This window comes from Herpailurus yagouaroundi, unplaced genomic scaffold (genome assembly GCF_014898765.1).
Source record: "Herpailurus yagouaroundi ecotype Mexico unplaced genomic scaffold, PumYag 77, whole genome shotgun sequence".
In the NCBI taxonomy this organism is placed as follows: domain Eukaryota; kingdom Metazoa; phylum Chordata; class Mammalia; order Carnivora; family Felidae; genus Herpailurus; species Herpailurus yagouaroundi.
Window position 1 is genome coordinate 42,107,286 of NW_024412388.1, and position 18,126 is coordinate 42,125,411.

The 18,126-nt window shown below is 36.6% G+C and overlaps 1 protein-coding gene across 1 annotated transcript in view; it reads left to right on the forward strand.

Moving 5' to 3' along the window:
- Positions 1-18,126, forward strand: part of ZFYVE9 (zinc finger FYVE-type containing 9) — a 202,200-nt gene that overhangs the window by 75,256 nt on the left and 108,818 nt on the right. Inside the window, exons 2-3 of the mRNA XM_040456039.1 lie at positions 1,522-1,627; positions 15,719-15,827. Coding sequence (XP_040311973.1) covers positions 15,758-15,827 — 70 coding nt within the window. The 5' untranslated portion in view covers positions 1,522-1,627; positions 15,719-15,757. The remainder of the gene's footprint in view (positions 1-1,521; positions 1,628-15,718; positions 15,828-18,126) is intronic.

The following is an 18,126-nucleotide window of genomic DNA, read 5'->3' on the forward strand; positions in this document are numbered from 1 at the left end:
CTTCCTTCCTTCCTTCCTTCCTTCCTTCCTTCCTTCCTTCCTTCCTTCCTTTGTTCCTTCCTTCCTTCCCAAGTTTATTTATTTAGAGAGAGAGTGGGGGGGGGCAGAGAGAGAGAGGGAGAGAGAGAATCCAAAGCATGCTCCCCATTGCCAGTGCAGAGCCTGACATGGAGCTTGAACTCACAAACTGTGAGATTCTGACCTGAGCCGAAATCAAGAGTTAGATGCTTAATCAACTGAGCCACCCAGGTGCCCCTCACCAGAGATTTTCATTCTCTCTCTCTCTATATATATATATTTTTTAATGTTTATTTTTATTTTTGACAGGGAGAGAGAGAGAGAGAGAGACAGAGCATGAGCAGGGGAGGGGCAGAGAGAGAGGGAGACACAGAATCCGAAGCAGCCTCCAGGCTCTGAGCTGTCAGCACGAAGCCGGACGCAGGGCTCTAGCTCACAGACCGCGAGATCATGACCTGAGCTGAAGTTGGACACTCAACCAACTGAGCCACCCAGGCGCCCCATTCTATATTTTTTATTGGTTTCTGGAAACTTGAATTTTTGGCTTTTTAAAAACTCTCTTATTTTTTAATAAGTACATTATTTTTCCATCAGTTAATGGAATTGCATTTACAATAATGCCAGAAAAATTTCTTTTAGTGCATATTGTCTTTAAAATTAAGCGATGTTCATTAGATCATCTCTAAGATACTTTCCTGTTCTGAAATGTTATGATTATATGTTTGATACTTTATATGGGTAATATGAGATTCTTAATTTTATTCGGATTACAATTACCAATCTTGTTCAAGACTAAATTAGGCTCCTAAAGAATTTCAAATCTTCTCTAAACAGCTACAGAAGTATTTAAATTGGACTACTGTAACTTCATGGATATTGTCATATATTCAGAAGAAGGAAATAACATTTGAGGAAGCTTTGAAAGCTTTGTCTTTTGCATATCGCTAGTAGTAAGGATAATGTTGGGCTAATAGATCCATTGCTTCTAAACAATGGAGGAGGACTAGAATCCTAAGAGACTCCGTTTGGAGGAAAACAGTTGTTTTGCAATAAAAATCTCAACAGGAAGCCTCTGAATCTCAATTTAAGAAATCTGTATGTACAGGAAAAAAAAAAAGACATTCTAGTGAAGCAGCAGTTTTGCTAGCTTTGGATTCTTGGAGGGCTTATTGTAATACAAAATAATTGGTATTTTTATGAATTAACAGAGTTAAAACCATTGGGTAGAAAGTGCCTGCCTCTGAGGTTTTATTTTGTATTATCCACTGAAAATAAAAAATATTCAAAAATTCTTAACTGTTTATGCAACGTTTAACCTTTGGCCTTCTTAGACAGTAAAATGTGTCTGCTGCATTTCATAGTAGCCAGGTCTTTGAATCTGAAGATGTAATTTATTTAAGCCCCATAGCTGTCATTTGTCTGGCTGTGATAGGTTTATATGAAGAAAATTAGGGCTTATTGCTTTAGCAAATATAATGAGCAATGTGTTTTTTTTTTCTTTAGGATCAAATAGGGCATACTGAATCAGCAGGACTGGCTGGTGGTGCAGCAAGCATCATGAGTAAGCACAGGGAAGTCTGTCCCTTATCACGTGTGTAAGGGGAAAAAGGTAAGAAAACCAATGTTCTATTTCTGTTAGAGATTGAACTTAAGAAAACAGCTAAATCTACAGAAAATAATGCTCATGTATATATGCTGCTTGCTTCGTTTATAACATTGCCTCTTGTTAAATCAGGAGTATAGTTTTAAAAAAAGATTTGACTTAAATCCAGAGGAAGGGTATTTTAAAATTACTGTTGAGTTATGTCAAAATTCTAATTTTTCTGCCAGTGCTTGGCTTTTTCCTTTTAGAGTCAGCTTCTACTTTGAGCATAAAAAGGTAATTTCAGCATGAAAAAGAACACGGATTTGAGCAATAATGTTGGTAGAAAAAAAAATAGTGATATATCTATCCAATTAATCTTATTTCTATTTCTTAGTCATCATGTAAGAGCAAAGCAATTAAAGCTAATTTTGGGGCAGGGAAGCAAATATAGATTTAATTACATTATTTTATTTTGTATTTTTAGACTAATTGTGAAGAGCAATAATTTCCAGCAGAAAATTGGAAGTATTTTACTAATTCTTGTAGAGCAGGAATCATTGATTTTTTTTTTCCTGACTAGGAATCATGTTTGATTTCTTTTAGGTCATACAATTACTTAAGGGGCTGGAAATGGTAGGGAGGGTTGAGGATGTGTGGGTAAGATGAATTTCAGAAACTGATTATACCATTCACTAATGGCATGTTGCTTACTCTGGCTGAGTTTAATTTTCCATGTAAGCTTTAAGAATAGAGGCATGAGTCTGACAGTGTGTGATAGCAGAGTGAGCTCCTTTTCAGTTGAGAGTGGAGTAGAGAGGCCCTTAGTAGTTAGTGCCTTCCTCATCAAAACTTCTGGGCCTACAGTTGGAAGGGTATTTCTTATACCCTAGCCACCTCATGTAGAGGCATAAGAAGGGGGTGCTGGTTTTTGCTTTTACTGGGCAAGATCTTATTCTTCAGGTATTACCTCTTTAGGAAGTTTTCAACCTACTGAAAAAATTATCAACAATAATAAAAAATAATCAGTGGTAATCAATTATTAGAATATTTGTCACAGTAGCCTACCCTACCTCCCAAATACATCCCTGCCTCAGTCTGATTTAGCTTCACTTCTTCTTTGGCTCCATAGCCCTCAGGGCATATATCAATTAGTACGATGTTTTATATTTTAAGTTTATTCATCCATCTCCTCTATGAAACATTAGGCACCTTTAGGTCAAGGACATTGTCTTATTTTTTTTTTTTTTTAAGTTTTATTTATTTAGGTAATCTGCACATCCAACGTGGGTTTCAAACTCATGACTCCAAGGTCAAGACTCATATGTTCCTCCAACTGAGCCAGCCACGTGCCCTAAGGACATTGTCTTATTTGTCATTATAATCTAATGACAAGGACAGTGCCTGATACTCCATGATGTTTGGTGCACAGATGTATGCATGTTCATTTTAATTAGTATATGGCATAAAGAGGAAGTACCAGTGAAGGAAACAAAAGGAGCAATCAGATTAGTGCTATAAAAGTGGAACCCCCTAAGGTTGATTCAAGGGAATGTCCAAAAGGACTATGGTCAATAGAATAAAAAAGAAGAGGTCCAGAAGTGCAATGCCAAACGAAGAGGTCCTCAGGAAGAAAATGTACAAAATTAAGTAGTTCTATTTCTTTTCTTTTCTTTTTTTAAAAAAAGGTTTCTTGGGGCGCCTGGGTGGCGCAGTCGGTTAAGCGTCCGACTTCAGCCAGGTCACGATCTCGCGGTCCGTGAGTTCGAGCCCCGCGTCGGGCTCTGGGCTGATGGCTCGGAGCCTGGAGCCTGTTTCCGATTCTGTGTCTCCCTCTCTCTCTGCCCCTCCCCCGTTCATGCTATGTCTCTCTCTGTCCCAAAAATAAATAAAAGTTGAAAAAAAAATTTTAAAAAAAGGTTTCTTGATGTTTATTTATTTATGAGAGAGACAGAGCATGGGCAGGGGGAGGGGCCGAGAGAGAGGGAAACACAGACTCCAAGGCAGGCTCCAGGCTCCGAGCTGTCAGCACAGAGCCCGACGTGGGGCTCGACCTCATGAACCATGAGATCACGACCTGAGCCGAAGTCAGATGCTTAACTGACTGAGCCAGTCATGTGCCCCTATTTCTTTCTTGAGATATACATGTATAATATTTAGTGACTTCTATTTTGAATAAGACATGGATGCTTTTATAAGAAGGCAGGTAAAGAATCCTGACGTAGGGGTGCCTGGCTGGCTCAGTTGGTGGAGCATGGGACTCTTGATCTCAGGGTTGTGAGTTCAAGCCCCACATTGGGAGTGGAGCCTCCTTAAAAAAATAAAAAAAGAATCCTGACTTCAGATTTGTTATTTCTTTTTTTAAATATTTATTTTTAAGAATGAGAGACAGAATACAAGTGGGGGAGGGGCGGAGAGAGAGAGAGGGAGACACAGAAACTGAAGCAGGCTCCAGGCTCTGAGCTGTCAGCACAGAGCCCATTGCGGGGCTCGAACTCACAAACCGCGACATCGTGACCTGAGCCAAATTGGACGCTTAACTGACTGAGCCACCCAGGTGCTCCAGGGTTTAAATCCTCTGGGATACCCAGCTTATGCAGTGAGGAGACTGCCCCTCTCCCAAGCCCTCAGGAGACCACAGGGTTTTCTTTGGAAGATGAAACTAAAGATGCTCAAGACTTGAGGACATTAAACATAACTGACGAGGGATCAGGAACCATGCATAGTGAAAGCAGGAGGATTAAGAGAAATCCTTTACACTGAAAAGTGAGACCCTTCCCCCTCACTCCTTCCTTTACTTTTCTTTCATAAGGTAATTGCCTAGTATTATATCTCTCTGTACCCCCTTGTAGGAAAGTATATGAGCCTTCTCTAAAGTCTAAAGAAAAGACCCCTCTATACTGACATTTAGAGGTCTCCCAGTGAAGTAACTATGTTCCCACCTGATCACCATGCAGTGGAAGCCTCCTGGTTGAGAAGCCAGACATGCAGAGCTTCCAGTTGGCTTTAGTACTTCATTTATTCAATAAATAGGCATTTGGGGAGAGCCTCCAAGGGGAAAGAGAACAAAACACAAAAGTACAAAAGAGGAACTTGGAGGAAAATAATACAGGAAATAGAAGAAAGTTTGAGGAAAAAAGCCCAACAAACCGTAGGTAATTAGTAATTGCATCAGAGAAATTAAGAGAAGAGATAAGAAAAGAAGTTATATGAATGAAATAAGATGACGTAAAAATCATTAGAAAAAGAAAGTGCTCTGGAAATTAAAAATATGATAGACACTTCTGGTGTATTTAAAAAATTTTATAAACTATCTTAAGCTTATAGGAAAGTCACGTACAAAGAACTTTTTTTTTTCTCTGAACCATTTGAGAATAAGTTGCTAGCGCATGATCTTTGAAATTGTGTTTCTAGCAAAGAAGGACATTCTCCTACATAACCACAATATATTAATCAAAATCAGCAAATTAACATTGATCCATTACCACCAACTAATTCTTAGATCTTATTCAGGTATTGCCAGATGTACAAATAATGTCCTCTGTATCAAAAGGATCTAGTTTAGAGTAATGTGTTGCAGTCATGTCTCTGTAGTCTCCTTCTGTTTGGAACATTTCTGCAGTCTTTGACTTTTTTGACCTTGACACTTTTGAAGATTGCAAACCAGTTATTTTGTAGGATGTTCTTCAGTTTTGGTTTGTCTGATGTTTCTTTATGACTAAATTCAGGTTATGCAGTTTTGTGGGAATATCACAGAGTGGTGCTGTTTTTGTTTTTTAATTAACGCATTTTATTTTTTTAAGAGCAGTTTTAGGTTCTGGTGCCTGAGTGGCTCAGTTGTTAAGCATCTGACTTCAGCTCAGGTCATGATCTCACGGTTCGTGAGTTCAAGTCCTCCCACATCAGATGAGCTCGAGTTTTCGAGTGAGTCCCGCTTCTCTCTGTTTCTCTCTACCCCTGGGGAATTCTCTCTCTCTCTCTCTCTCTCTCTCTCTCTCTCTCTCTCTCTGCCCTCTTCTCACTTGCACCCCCCCTCAAAAAAATGTAGCAATTTTAGTTTCATAGCAAAGTTGAGCAGAAATTAAAGGGAGTCCCCACCCCTATCTAGCCTCCCCCAGTATTGACATTGCTGTGTCCTTTTCCACTGCAGCCTATCAGAGAGCACAGATTTCCATTTGTCCCATTACTGATGATGCTTACTTTGATAGTTGTGTAAGGTGATGTCTGTCAGGCTTTGCCTCTGAAGTTACTCTTTTTTTCTTTGGTAATTAGTAAATATTTTTGTAGAGAGGAACTTTGAAGCAATGTAAATATCCCCTTCCTCATCACACTTGGGATTCATTTATTCATATTGCAAGGATTCATGGTTCTCTTTTTTATTCAGTGGGTTGTAATCCATTGCTATCATTATTTATTTTGATTCTCTGATTTAGCCTGTGGGAACTCCTTCAGGCTGGTTTCTGTGTCCTTTTGACATGTCTCCATTATTCTTGGAGTAAATGTTTGCTTTCCAGCATGCAAGATATTCAAGGCTCTTTTTTTTTAATTGAAATATAATCACATACCATAAAATTCACTCTTTTAAAGTATATGTAGTCCAGGGGTTTTTATGTATTTATAGAGTTATGTAGTCATCATCACTGTCTAGTTCCAAAACATTTTTATAATCCCAAAAAGAAATCTTGTATCCATTAGCAATCAGTTCCTGTTTCTCTCCAGTTCCCCCCAGCACCTGACAGTCACTAATTAATTTTCTATTTCTTTGGATTTGTCTATTCTGGACAATCCATACAACAGGAATCATACAGTATATAGCTTTTTATGTCTCCTTCTTTCAGTTACCTTAATATTTTCAAAATTCATTCATGTTGTAGCATATAGCAGCAGTACACCATCTATTTTAATTGTCCTATAATATCCCATTTTGTTGATACACCATACCACACTTTATTTATCCATTTATAAGTTGATATATATTTGGGTTGTTTCCACCTTTTGGCTTTTATGAATGATGCTGTGAGCATTCATGAATGAGTTTTTGTGTGACTGTATTTCCATTTCTCTTGGGCATAAACCTAGGAGTGGACTAGCTATGCCATGAGGTGGAACTTTTTGAGGAACTGCCAAACTATTTCCCAAAGTTGTGACATCATTTTACTTTCCTTCTAGCAATGTGTGAGAATTCATATTTCCCTATATCCTCATCAGAGCTCTTGTATTTTTTCTACTCCAGCTCTGGAATCAGCCATTTCTCTATAGAACCCTGCTTCCTTTTAGTGGATAACAATGCTTAGATACCAAATCTGGTGCTAGGTACATGCTCATTGCTACTTGGATTAGAGATGGAGATTTGCTGCTCTAAGATCCTCTCTGCAGAGAGCTAAAGCAAGTGCACACACACACACACACACATTTACATCTATATCTAGTGCTATAAGTGTCTATGTTTATTGAGGTCTATGAGTTCATACTGATATCTAGAATTCCAAACCAACACTGCAGGGTTCTTTCTGGCCTTCACTTTGTGTGCATTTTAACTCCCTTCTCTAATAGTGAGAAACCTTGCCCTGGTTGCTCTTCATGTAGTCAGTTATTTGATCTGTCTCTGCATGTAACCAGTCTCCTATCACTGTCTCCTTCTCCTGACCCTTCTTATCCTGCTCAGGCTCTGACCTGCCACTCTGGATTGTGCTCTTACATCTCCTCCTTACCTCTCCTGCATGTGGACTCTTCTTAGTCACTTGGGCTCTGACTCCCCATCCCCTTCATGTAGATGCCTTCCTCGCCTCTCTTGGGTTCTGATACCCCACCCTGGGCTGTCCTTCTGCATAGACAGCTTTCTTACACTGTTGGGTCTCTGACATCTTATGTTGGGCCACCCCAACACAAGGACATCTACTTTACTATACTTGGGTTCTGATTCCCCCTTACACAGATGCTCTCTTCATCCTGCTCCTATGTCTGTTGAATTTTTAATAACCTTTTCTCTTTCATTTTTATTTTTTTCCAGCTTTTTATTTTGTAGTAATTATAGATTCACATGAAACTGTAAGAATAGTATAGAGCCCCAGTGTACCCTTCATTTACCCGGTTTTTCTCATTGCTTACATATTATACATAATTATAGAAAACATAAACTAGGAAATTGACACTTGATTTTCCATTCATCAGTTGATAGGTATCTGGTTATTCCCACCTTTTAGCTGTTGTGAATAAAGCTGCTGTGAGCATATTCATGAATGTGTGTCCCTCTCATTTGTCACATGTAGGTTTGTGTAACCGCCATTGCAGTTGAAGATACAGCATGATTCTGTCACCACAGAGATCTCCCTTGTGCTACCCCTTTATAGTCACATGCACCCTCCTCTCCCCACTATCCTATTATTTCATGACTTTTAAAAATTAAAAACATTATTACAAGTCACAATAAAAGCTGAGTAACCATGGAGATAAACCATGTTACATTCATTTATAGAAAGCTTTAATATCATTCCCAATCCTGAGTGAGGGGAAGGTTAGGAATTCTAATTTCTGAAAGGTGATTTTACTGGTGTGCTCTTCCATCCTGTTCCATTGCTCAGTCTTGGAGCCACCTGGGATAGTTTTTTCCGCCAGCTCCCGGCTTTATTCAGAGAGCCCAGTCTGGCCCCTTACACTGTAGAAACTTTAAGTTTGCAGCCAATAATTCCCATCTTCCCTGCTAACTTTTGATCTTAGGCCTGAAGGTTGCTGCCTAGTTTTGCGACCCCTTCAGTTCTCACTCATTGTTGTGGCTTGGTTTCTTTTTGGTTTATGGATTTGTGTATTTCCCTTTCTTGCTTTTGAATTTGGCTGTATAAACTATTTTAAGATAATCTATTTTTCTAGAATTTCTATATTCATAGTGGGAAGGAATGCTTCCTACCACCAGCTCAGTATACTCTTTTTTTTTTTCTTTTGAGAAATTTCAAGCCTAAAGAAAAGTTAAAAGATAATATAAATAAAGACCCATATATCCTTCACCTAGATTCATCAATTTTTACCATTTTACTTCTTCTTCTTCTTCTTTTTTTTTTTTTTTTTGTTAAGTAGGCTTCATGCCCAGCATGGAGCCCAACATAGGGCTTGAATCCACAACCCGGAAATCAAGAGTTGGATGCTCAGCCAACTGAGCCACCCAGGCGCCTCTTGTTTCTTTTTTGAACACCTCTCCTCCTCTCTCCCTCCTTTCACTCTCTTCCTCTTTTTCCCCTCCTCCCCTACACTCATACACACATTCACATACTTTTCTTTTTCTGAATCATTTGAAAGTTAAATATAGATATTACAACACTTCTTCCCTAAATAATTCAGCAGACATCTCCTAAGAGTAAGGACATTCTCCTACAAAATCAAAATGTCGTTATCACAGCTAAGAAAATGGTTATTAATTTATCATATCACCTGATACATAGTCCAAATTTCCTGGATTGTCTCCTACATGGGATTTTTTGCTGTGTATGTGTATATGTATTTTCTTGACTTAGGATCCAGCCAGTGTTCATGCATGGACTTTGGTTATTAAATCTCTTAAGTCTTTTTAAATTTGGAATGATGTTTTTGTAACATTGAACCTTTTGGAAAGTTCAGAACAGTTGTCTTATAGAATGCCTCACATTCTAGATTTGTCAAATCGTTTCTTCATGATTCAATTCAGGTTAAACATTTTCGGCAAGAATACTATGTTCGTAATGTTTTAAACTTCTCATTGCATCATATCAAGAGGTACATCATGGCAGCTTGTTTTAGTACATGTGCTACTGAAGTGAGCACCATCATGGCAGCTTGTTAAACTCTCGGTAATCCTAAATTTGATCATTTGGTTTAGGTAGTGATTATCATATCTTCTTACTGTAAACATATTTTCTCCTTTGTGATTAATAATCTGTGGATTAATACTTTGAGGCACTGTGAATATTTTCTTTCCTAGTAACCATTTACCTAAGGGCTTTAGGATTTAGGATTTAGGATTTTAGGATTTTTGATGCTGGCCTGCAACAGTAATTATCATTGGAGTTTAGTACAGCTTCTTGACCAGCTGTTTGCACAGGAGTCCCCCTCCTTATCCATGGGGGATATATTCCAAGATCCCCTGTGGTACCTAAAACCATAGATACTACCAAAACCTATTTATACTGTGTTTTCCTGTACATACATACCTATGATAAAGTTTAATTTACAAATTAGGTAAAGTGAGAGATTAACAGCAATAACTAATAATAAAATGAACAATTATAACAATATACTATAATAAAGGTTTGTGAAAGTGCTATAGTGCTTCCCATTGCTTAAAAGTATATGCAGTACCTTTGTCAGACTGGCATTCCAAGGCTTGCATGATATGATGCCTGTCTGCTTCTCCAACTGTGTCCTAATGTTAACTATATGAATAAATTCTTGCTCCAGTTTCACTGATCCCTCAATAATTGCCTGTCCTTAGGTCACTCCTTGTATGTCTCTGCCTGTTTTAAATTTTACTTCTGCATCTTGCCATCTGGAATATTCATTAAAATTTTATCCACCTTTCTAGGCCCAGCTCAAATCCATAAATAATGCCTTTTTGACCATTCAAATGGTGATCCTGCACGTTTCTTGAACTTTTATAATACTTATTCTGTAGCACTTATCTGTTAATTTGATCTGACAAAGTAATTAAGTAGTACTTTGGGTCTCTTATACTGTTATTATTAAAATCATTTATTATTATGTTACTTTTCTTTTTTAGCATTGTTTACCATTAAGTTATAAGCTTCTCAATGTTAAGGATGATGTCTGAGACTTGAAATGATTACAATACCTTGCATACAGGAGATGCACAATACATATGTTGGATCCAATTATTTATTAATATCTTATATACAGTGACTATGAAATGCTGAGTATTGTAGGAATATGTTAAATGTGCTAGATTGTTTGTTGTGAGAAATTTAATTCATGCTCTTATCATTGGATAGTTTAAATGTTCAGTCTTTATCATAATAAAATGGCATAATATGAAAATTATTTTGAACTATAAATCATGAGACACAAAAGATAGGTAAGAAAAACTATTAAGGGATTATGTAGCCTATTTGTCTACTTAAACTTATTTAACAGGAGCCAATCAATAAATAAAAGTTGACTGAATGAATAATCATACGGAAATGATTGAATAAACCCATTTAATCCCCTGAGCTTTTTTTTTTAATTGGTAAAATGAAAGAAATAATATTGATGCTTTTTATGCCTCAGAGAGGAAACACTAGAAATCAAAGAAAATTCACCACTTTTTATATTTAACTTAAAATTTGTAATAACAGGATATTACATTCTTGATTTTCCCTCTTCTTCATGTTTTCCTTACTTAGACTTTTTAGGGGAATTGTAAAATTATCTCCCCTCCCATCTGCCTTTCTATATACCAATAAGAAGCCAAGTAAAATTTTCAGTTTGAAAAGAACATTTTGAGAAATTAAGGAGATAAGCATGGGGATTATGATAATAGAGGGAAAAATGGGCTAATATTTATTTAACAACTACTATGTACTCTTGACATTCTGTTAAGTGGGTGATACACCTAGTATATGTGCTCACAGGATGCTTTTTGATCAATTAACACCAAGAAAGACTAAGAAATTGTACTTGAAAAGAAGAGGTTTAAAAAGAGTAACCGAGGGGCACCTGACTGGCTCAGTTGGTAGAGCATCTGACTCTTAATCTCGGGGTTATGAGTTCGAGCCCCATGTTGGGTACAGAGATTATTTTTAAAAAAACCTACTAGAGAGAATAACCAAGTCAGAATTATCATTAACATTTTAGAACTAATGTCCCTTATCCCCATGCTTGCTTGAACTTATCATTTTCCATTTGGGAATAGGTGTTTTTTTTAAGTTTTATTTATTGGGGTGCCTGGGTGGCTCAGTTGGTTACATGTCCAACTCTTGCTTTTGGACCAAGAGTTCATAATTTCACGGTTCATGAGATTGAGCCCTGTGCTTGGGATTCTCTGTCTCTCTCTCCCACTCTCTGTCCCTGCCCCGCTCATGCACACGTCTGTCTGTCTCTCTCTCTCTCTCTCAAAATAAGTAAACTTTAAAGAAATAAAATAATGGGCGCCTGGGTGGCTCGGTTGGTTAAGTGTCTGACTTCAGCTCAGGTCATGATCTCACAGTTCATGGGTTTGAGCCCCATATCAGGCTCTGTGCTGACAGCTCAGAGCCTGAAGCCTGCTTTGGATTTTGTGTCTCCCTCTCTTTCTTTGCTCCTCCCCTGCTCGCCCTCTGTCTCTCTCTCTCTCAAAAATAAACACTAAATAAAAAAAGAAGAAGAAATAAAATAAAACTTTTCTTTTTAAATAGAAATGTAGTTTTATCTCAAAGAAGTGATTTCCTCTCTCAACATCTGGAATTTATCTTTTGAAACGTATCGTATTCAAATGCACCAAGTCTGTCTCCTGCAATTACATTTTGATAATTGTTAGCTTACAGGTTTCTAGACTTTATTAGCTTAAAGATCTTAGAATACCTCTAGTGGGATGATAGGTTTTATACTTTAAGTGGTCTGAATAGATTTATAAGAGATTTTATCCTTGTATACTTAAGATTACTTTTTATTCTGATAAAGACTGAACATTTAAACTGTCCAACGGTAAGAGCATAAATGAAATTTCTTACCACATACAATCTAGCACATTTAACATATACCTACAATACTCAGCATTTCATAGTCACTATATACAAAATATTAATAAATAACTGGATCCAACATCTTAAGTATACAAGGATACTTGTTATATAAAAATTATAAATATTTTTATTAATCTATATTCTTTTCACTTTTTTCACAATTATATGAGATATAATTGACATATAACATTGTATTAGTTTATGCTGTATAACATAATGATTTTATATATATATGAAGTTGTGGTGTTTGTATTTTCATTTTTAAAATAAATACCTAATAGAGGAATTGCTGAATCATATGGCAGTTATATTTTTAATTTTTTGAGGAACCTCCATACTCTTTTTCATACAGTTTGCATTGCCATCAACAGTGCACAAGGGTCCCCTTTTCTCTTCATCCTTACCAACTCTTGTTATTTCTTGTCTCTTTGATATTAGCCATTCTAACAGGTGTGATTTGATTGTGGTTTTCATTTGTATTTCTCTCATGATTCATTGTGTTGAGCATCTTTTCATGTGTCTCTTGGCCATATGTGTGTCTTCTTTGAAAAGTGTCTACTCATCTTGTGCCCACTTTTAATTGGGTTGTTTGGGTTTTTTGCCATCAGGTTGTTTAAGTTCTGAATATATTTTGGATATTAACCCCTTATTGGACATACAGTTTGCAAATATTTTCTCCTATTCAGTAGGTTGCTTTTCATTTTGTTGATGGTTTCCACTACTGTGCAGAAGTTTTTTACTTTGATGTAGTTCCACCTGTTTATTTTTGCTTTTCTTGCCTTTGCTTTTGGAGTCAAATCCAAAATATCATCTCCAAGACCAATGTCAAGGAGCTTAACTGCCTGTGTTTTCTTGTAGGAAGTTTATGGTTTCAGCTCCTATGTTCAAGACTTTAATCCATGTTGAGTTGAATTGATCTTTTTTTTTTTTAATGTTTATTTATTTTTGACATAGGGCAGAGGCAGAGACAGAACCCAAAGCAGGGTCCAGGCTCTGAGCTGTTAGCACAGAGCCTGACACAGGGCTCAAAAATGTGAGCCGTGAGATTATGACCTGTGCCAAAGTTGGGTGCTTAACTGACTGAGCCACCCAGGCGCCCCTTGTTGAAATGATCTCTATGTATGGTTTCATTCTTTTGCATGTGCCTGTCCAGCTTTCCCAGCACCATTTATTGAAGAGACTATCCTTTCTTCATTGTATATTCCTGGCTCTTTTGTCATAAATTAATTGAACATATATGTGTGGTTTTATTTCTGGGCTCTCTTTCCTGTTTCATTGATTTATGTGTCTGTTTTTATGCCAACACCATACTGTTTTGATTACTATAGCTTTGTAATATAATTTAAAATCAGGTATTATGAAGGCTCTAGCTTTGTTTTTTTTTCAAGATTGCTTCGGCTATTCAGGGTCTTTTGTGGATTCAAACAAATTGCTGGATGAGTGTGTTTGTGTGTGTGTGTGTGTGTGTGTGTGTGTGTGTGTGTGTGTATGTATGTATGTATGTGAAATGCCATTGGAATTTTGATAGAGATTGCATTGAATCTATAGTATGGACATCTTAACAATATTAATTTTCCCAATCCATGAGCCTCAGAATATCTTTCCATCTGTTTGTGTCTTCTGATTATTTCATCTGTGTCTTCAGAGTACAGATTTTTCACCTCCTTGGTTAAATTTATTCCTAGAAATTTTATTATTTTTGATGTAATTGTAAATGATACTGTTTGCTTAATTTCTCTTTCTGATTATTTGGGGTTAGTGTATAGAAACCCAACTAAATTTGTATGTTGACTTAAAAAAATTTTTTTTTTAAATTTTAAGTAACTCTACATATGGGGCTTGAACTCATGACCCAGAGAATAAGAGTTGCATACTCTCCCTACCTACTGTGCCAGCCAGGCACCCCTTGGGTGTTGACTTTTTAATCTTGCAAAGTTAATGAATTCATTTATTCTAACAGGTTTTTTTGTGTGGAGTCTTAGAGTGTTCTATATAGAATATGATGTCAGCTTCAAGTACAGACAGTTTCGCTTCTTCTTTTCTGATTCAGATGCTTTTTGTTTTGTTTTCTTCCTAATTGCTCTGGCTAGAAATTCCAGTATTATGTTGAATACAAGTGGTGAGAGTGAGCATCCCACTTGTCTTGTTCTTGATCTTAGAGGAAAGTCTTTCTTTCAGGTTTTCACTGCTGAGTATGATGTCCACTCTGGGCTTGTCATAGATGGCTTTTATTAGGTGTGTTCTTACTCTACCCACTTGATTGACTTGATTGAGGGTTTTTATCACAATTGGGTATTGAATTTTGTCAAATGTTTTTTCTGCATCTATTGAGATGATCGTATGATTTACCCTTCATTTTGTAATGTGGTGTATTACATTGATTCACAGATATTGTGTCCCATCCTTGTGTCCCAGAGTAAATTCCACTTGATCATGGCATATGGTCTTTTTAATGTATTATTGTATCTGGTTTGCTAATATTTTGTTTTAGAATTTTTGTATATATATTCATCAGGGATACTGTAATTTTCCTTTCTTTTTTTTTTTAATTTTTAAAAAATATTTATTTATTTTTGGGGCGCCTGGGTGGCGCAGTCGGTTGAGCGTCCGACTTCAGCCAGGTCACGATCTCGCGGTCCGTGAGTTCGAGTCCCGCGTCGGGCTCTGGGCTGATGGCTCAGAGCTTGGAGCCTGTTTCCGATTCTGTGTCCCTCTCTCTCTGCCCCTCCCCCGTTCATGCTCTGTCTCTCTCTGTCCCAAAAATAAATAAACGTTGAAAAAAAAATATTTATTTATTTTTGAGAGAGAGACAGAGTGCAAGTGGGGGAGGGGCAGAGAGAGAAGGAGACACAGAATCCGAAGTAGGCTCCAGGCTCCAGGCTCCGAGCTGTCAGCACAGAGCCCGATATGGGGCTCGAACTCACGAACTGCGAGATCATGACCTGAGCCGAAATCGCACGCTTAACCGACTGAGCCACCCAGGCACCCCTGTAATTTTCCTTTCTTGTAGTGTCCTTATCTGGTTTTGGTATCAGGGTAATGCTGGCTTTGTAAAATGAGTTTAGAAGTGTTCCCCCCATCTTCTGTTGTTTGGAAGAGTTTGGGAAGCATTGGTATTAATCCTTTTTTTAATGTTTGGTAGAATTCATCAGTAAAGCCAACTGATCCTGGACTTTTCTTTGTTGGGTGATTTTTAATTACTGATTCAATCTCTTTATTAATAATTGGTCTTCAGATTTTCTGTTTCTTCATGATTCACTCTTGGTAGGTTATATTCATCTAGGACTTTATCTATTTCCTTCAGGTTTTCCAATTTGTGGGTGTATAATTGTTTATAATAGTCTCATGATCATTTGTATTTCTGTTATCAGTTGTAATGTCTGTAAGTTATATTTTAGTAATTGAAAGTATAATACAAATTTGATCTACTTTCTAGAAAGTTTAAACAAGTCTCTTAAGTGGTGTTTCCTCACCGATGGAGAATTACTTCCAAGCAGAAGCTTACAACCTGGACAAGGTATTAGATGAATTTGAACAAAACGAAGGTGAGAATTTACTTTGGTGAATCTGTTTGAATATATTTATGATATGGAGAATGGGGGATTTTAAGAGTATGTAACACTTAAAAAAAAATAAAACTGGGTAAAGTGGCTTAATGATAATAGTATTATATTTTAATACCCAGAGGAGGAACGAACATTTTTGAGCACTATGTGCCAGATACTATGCTAACGCATTTATATGGACTGTATTATTTAATCTTTAATATAATCCCATGAAAGTAGATTTTATCTATATTTTACAGATGAGAGGCACAGAGAGATTAAGCAACTTCCCCAAAGTTAGTTTGCTGATAAGTGGCAGGATGATAAGTATCCAGGCAGTATCATACTAGAGCCTAAACTCTCTTTATACAACCAATTTATGATCAAGAAAAGCTTTAGAATGTGTGATTGTATTTCTAAACTAAGAAAAATAACTTATTGCCTATTGATTGACCAAAAAAGTAAAGATACATTTTAAACTAATTTTAAAAGATTTATATTTTTAAGTTACTGCCAAAATGGTTAAATAAACTGTCAGCTTAAGATTCACTTCGTTTAGGGAAAACTTTTCTTTAAATTTCCCTCTGAGTATGACTTGAATGGATAAGCCATAATTAAATCTCTATCTTTTACCTCGCCTTCCTTCCTTGGTGTTCTCTGTTTCTAAGGGGAAATGGCATGTAACAAGTTTACAATTTGATATATTTCCATCTGAACTCCATGATTTTAGTAATGATCTCCAAACCTTTACTATATCCAGTGATTCAGGTTGTTCTTTGATAGTAGTTGGGAAGAGAGATTAGTTTTAACTTTACTGCTTTGGGTCTATGATAGAGCAAGCCTTAAAAAGAATATGGGATTATGGGGGTTAGGAAAGAAAAGGGAGAAGGAATGATACATGGAATAGCGTGCTCTTCTCATATTTTACTGTTGATGACCTGAAGCTACTCCATAGCCATAGGATTCATGTAAATGTAAAAATTAATAATTTGAGATTTTATTGGATCTAGATGGGTTTTATACATACCAAGGCAGAAGGTGTATTTTCCTCTCTGTTTCAATCATTTATACAAATAATTTCTCAATCCTTTCTTTGGTTTGGCCCTCTGTGTATCGCAGTTATTTGTCATAAGATGTCTACACAGGTGCTACACCTAACCACATGAATAATATACTTCTAGAATACCTTTGACTCTAATAAAACTGTTAGTTCATTACATGATTCTCTTTGTGGCTAATGTAGATTCTAGTAGGGTATTTTGTATATAGTTGATTTTGAATACATTTTCATTGAATCAGTAAAAATTGTCTTTTAGTTCAAAAATACAGCATTTGCTTATAAAAAATAACTCCCTAGAAGGAGAAGAACTTCAGAAGCCACATTCTTGTTTGGAACTATGTTATTTGTTTTGAGCTATTTTTTTTTTTTTTTAATTTTAGAATTTTTTAAATTTGAAAAAATTCTAAAATTAAAAAACTTTTTTTTACATTTTTTTTCATGTTTGTTTATTTTTGAGAGAGAGAGAGAGAGGCAGAGCACAAGCAGGGGAAGGACAGAGAGAAAGGGAGACACAGATCCAAAGCAGGCTCCGGCTCCAAGCTATCAGCACAGAGCCCGATGCGGGGCTTGAACTCATGAACTGTGAGACCTGTGGCAAAGTCAGATGCTTAACTGACTGAGACACCCAGGAGCCCCAAAAATTTAAAGTTGCATTAAAACTACAATGTCTAGCCTGGTGTCTTTCAAAGTATATTTTAAATAGAGTGATTTTTCATTTTGTGTTAATTTCCTTCTTTAAATGAAAAATACAGCACACACGATGGTGATGACACTAGATAATTAACAGTATGCCCATGTGGTAGGTGGTCAAATAATGAAATTTTAATAACTGATCATTCTTGTTTGAATATTAAATATTCTTGTAAGAAGCGGTAATTCTTTTTTATTTCCATGAACCATCTTGGAAATAATGATTTCTTTTTTTAAAGGAAGCATATGTTACTAAATCTCAAGTCTCTGCTAGCCTACATTTGGTCAACTCAGGATTTAACACTCAGAGGATTCAGGACCATTCTCCACATACTCTGATGTTTTATGGCCTTTCCAATCTGCCCTTTCTAGCTGCTTTTTACTATTTCCTTACCCTAATTCTTTTTCAACCCAAACTGACTGACTTCTTATTGCTCTCTCAGATTGTTGTGTTTGGGGCTATACTTGTTTCCCCTTATGAATGACCTCTTTTCCAAACTGACATGTAATACAGGAATAGTCTTAATATTTTTTTGTTCTTAGCTAAAA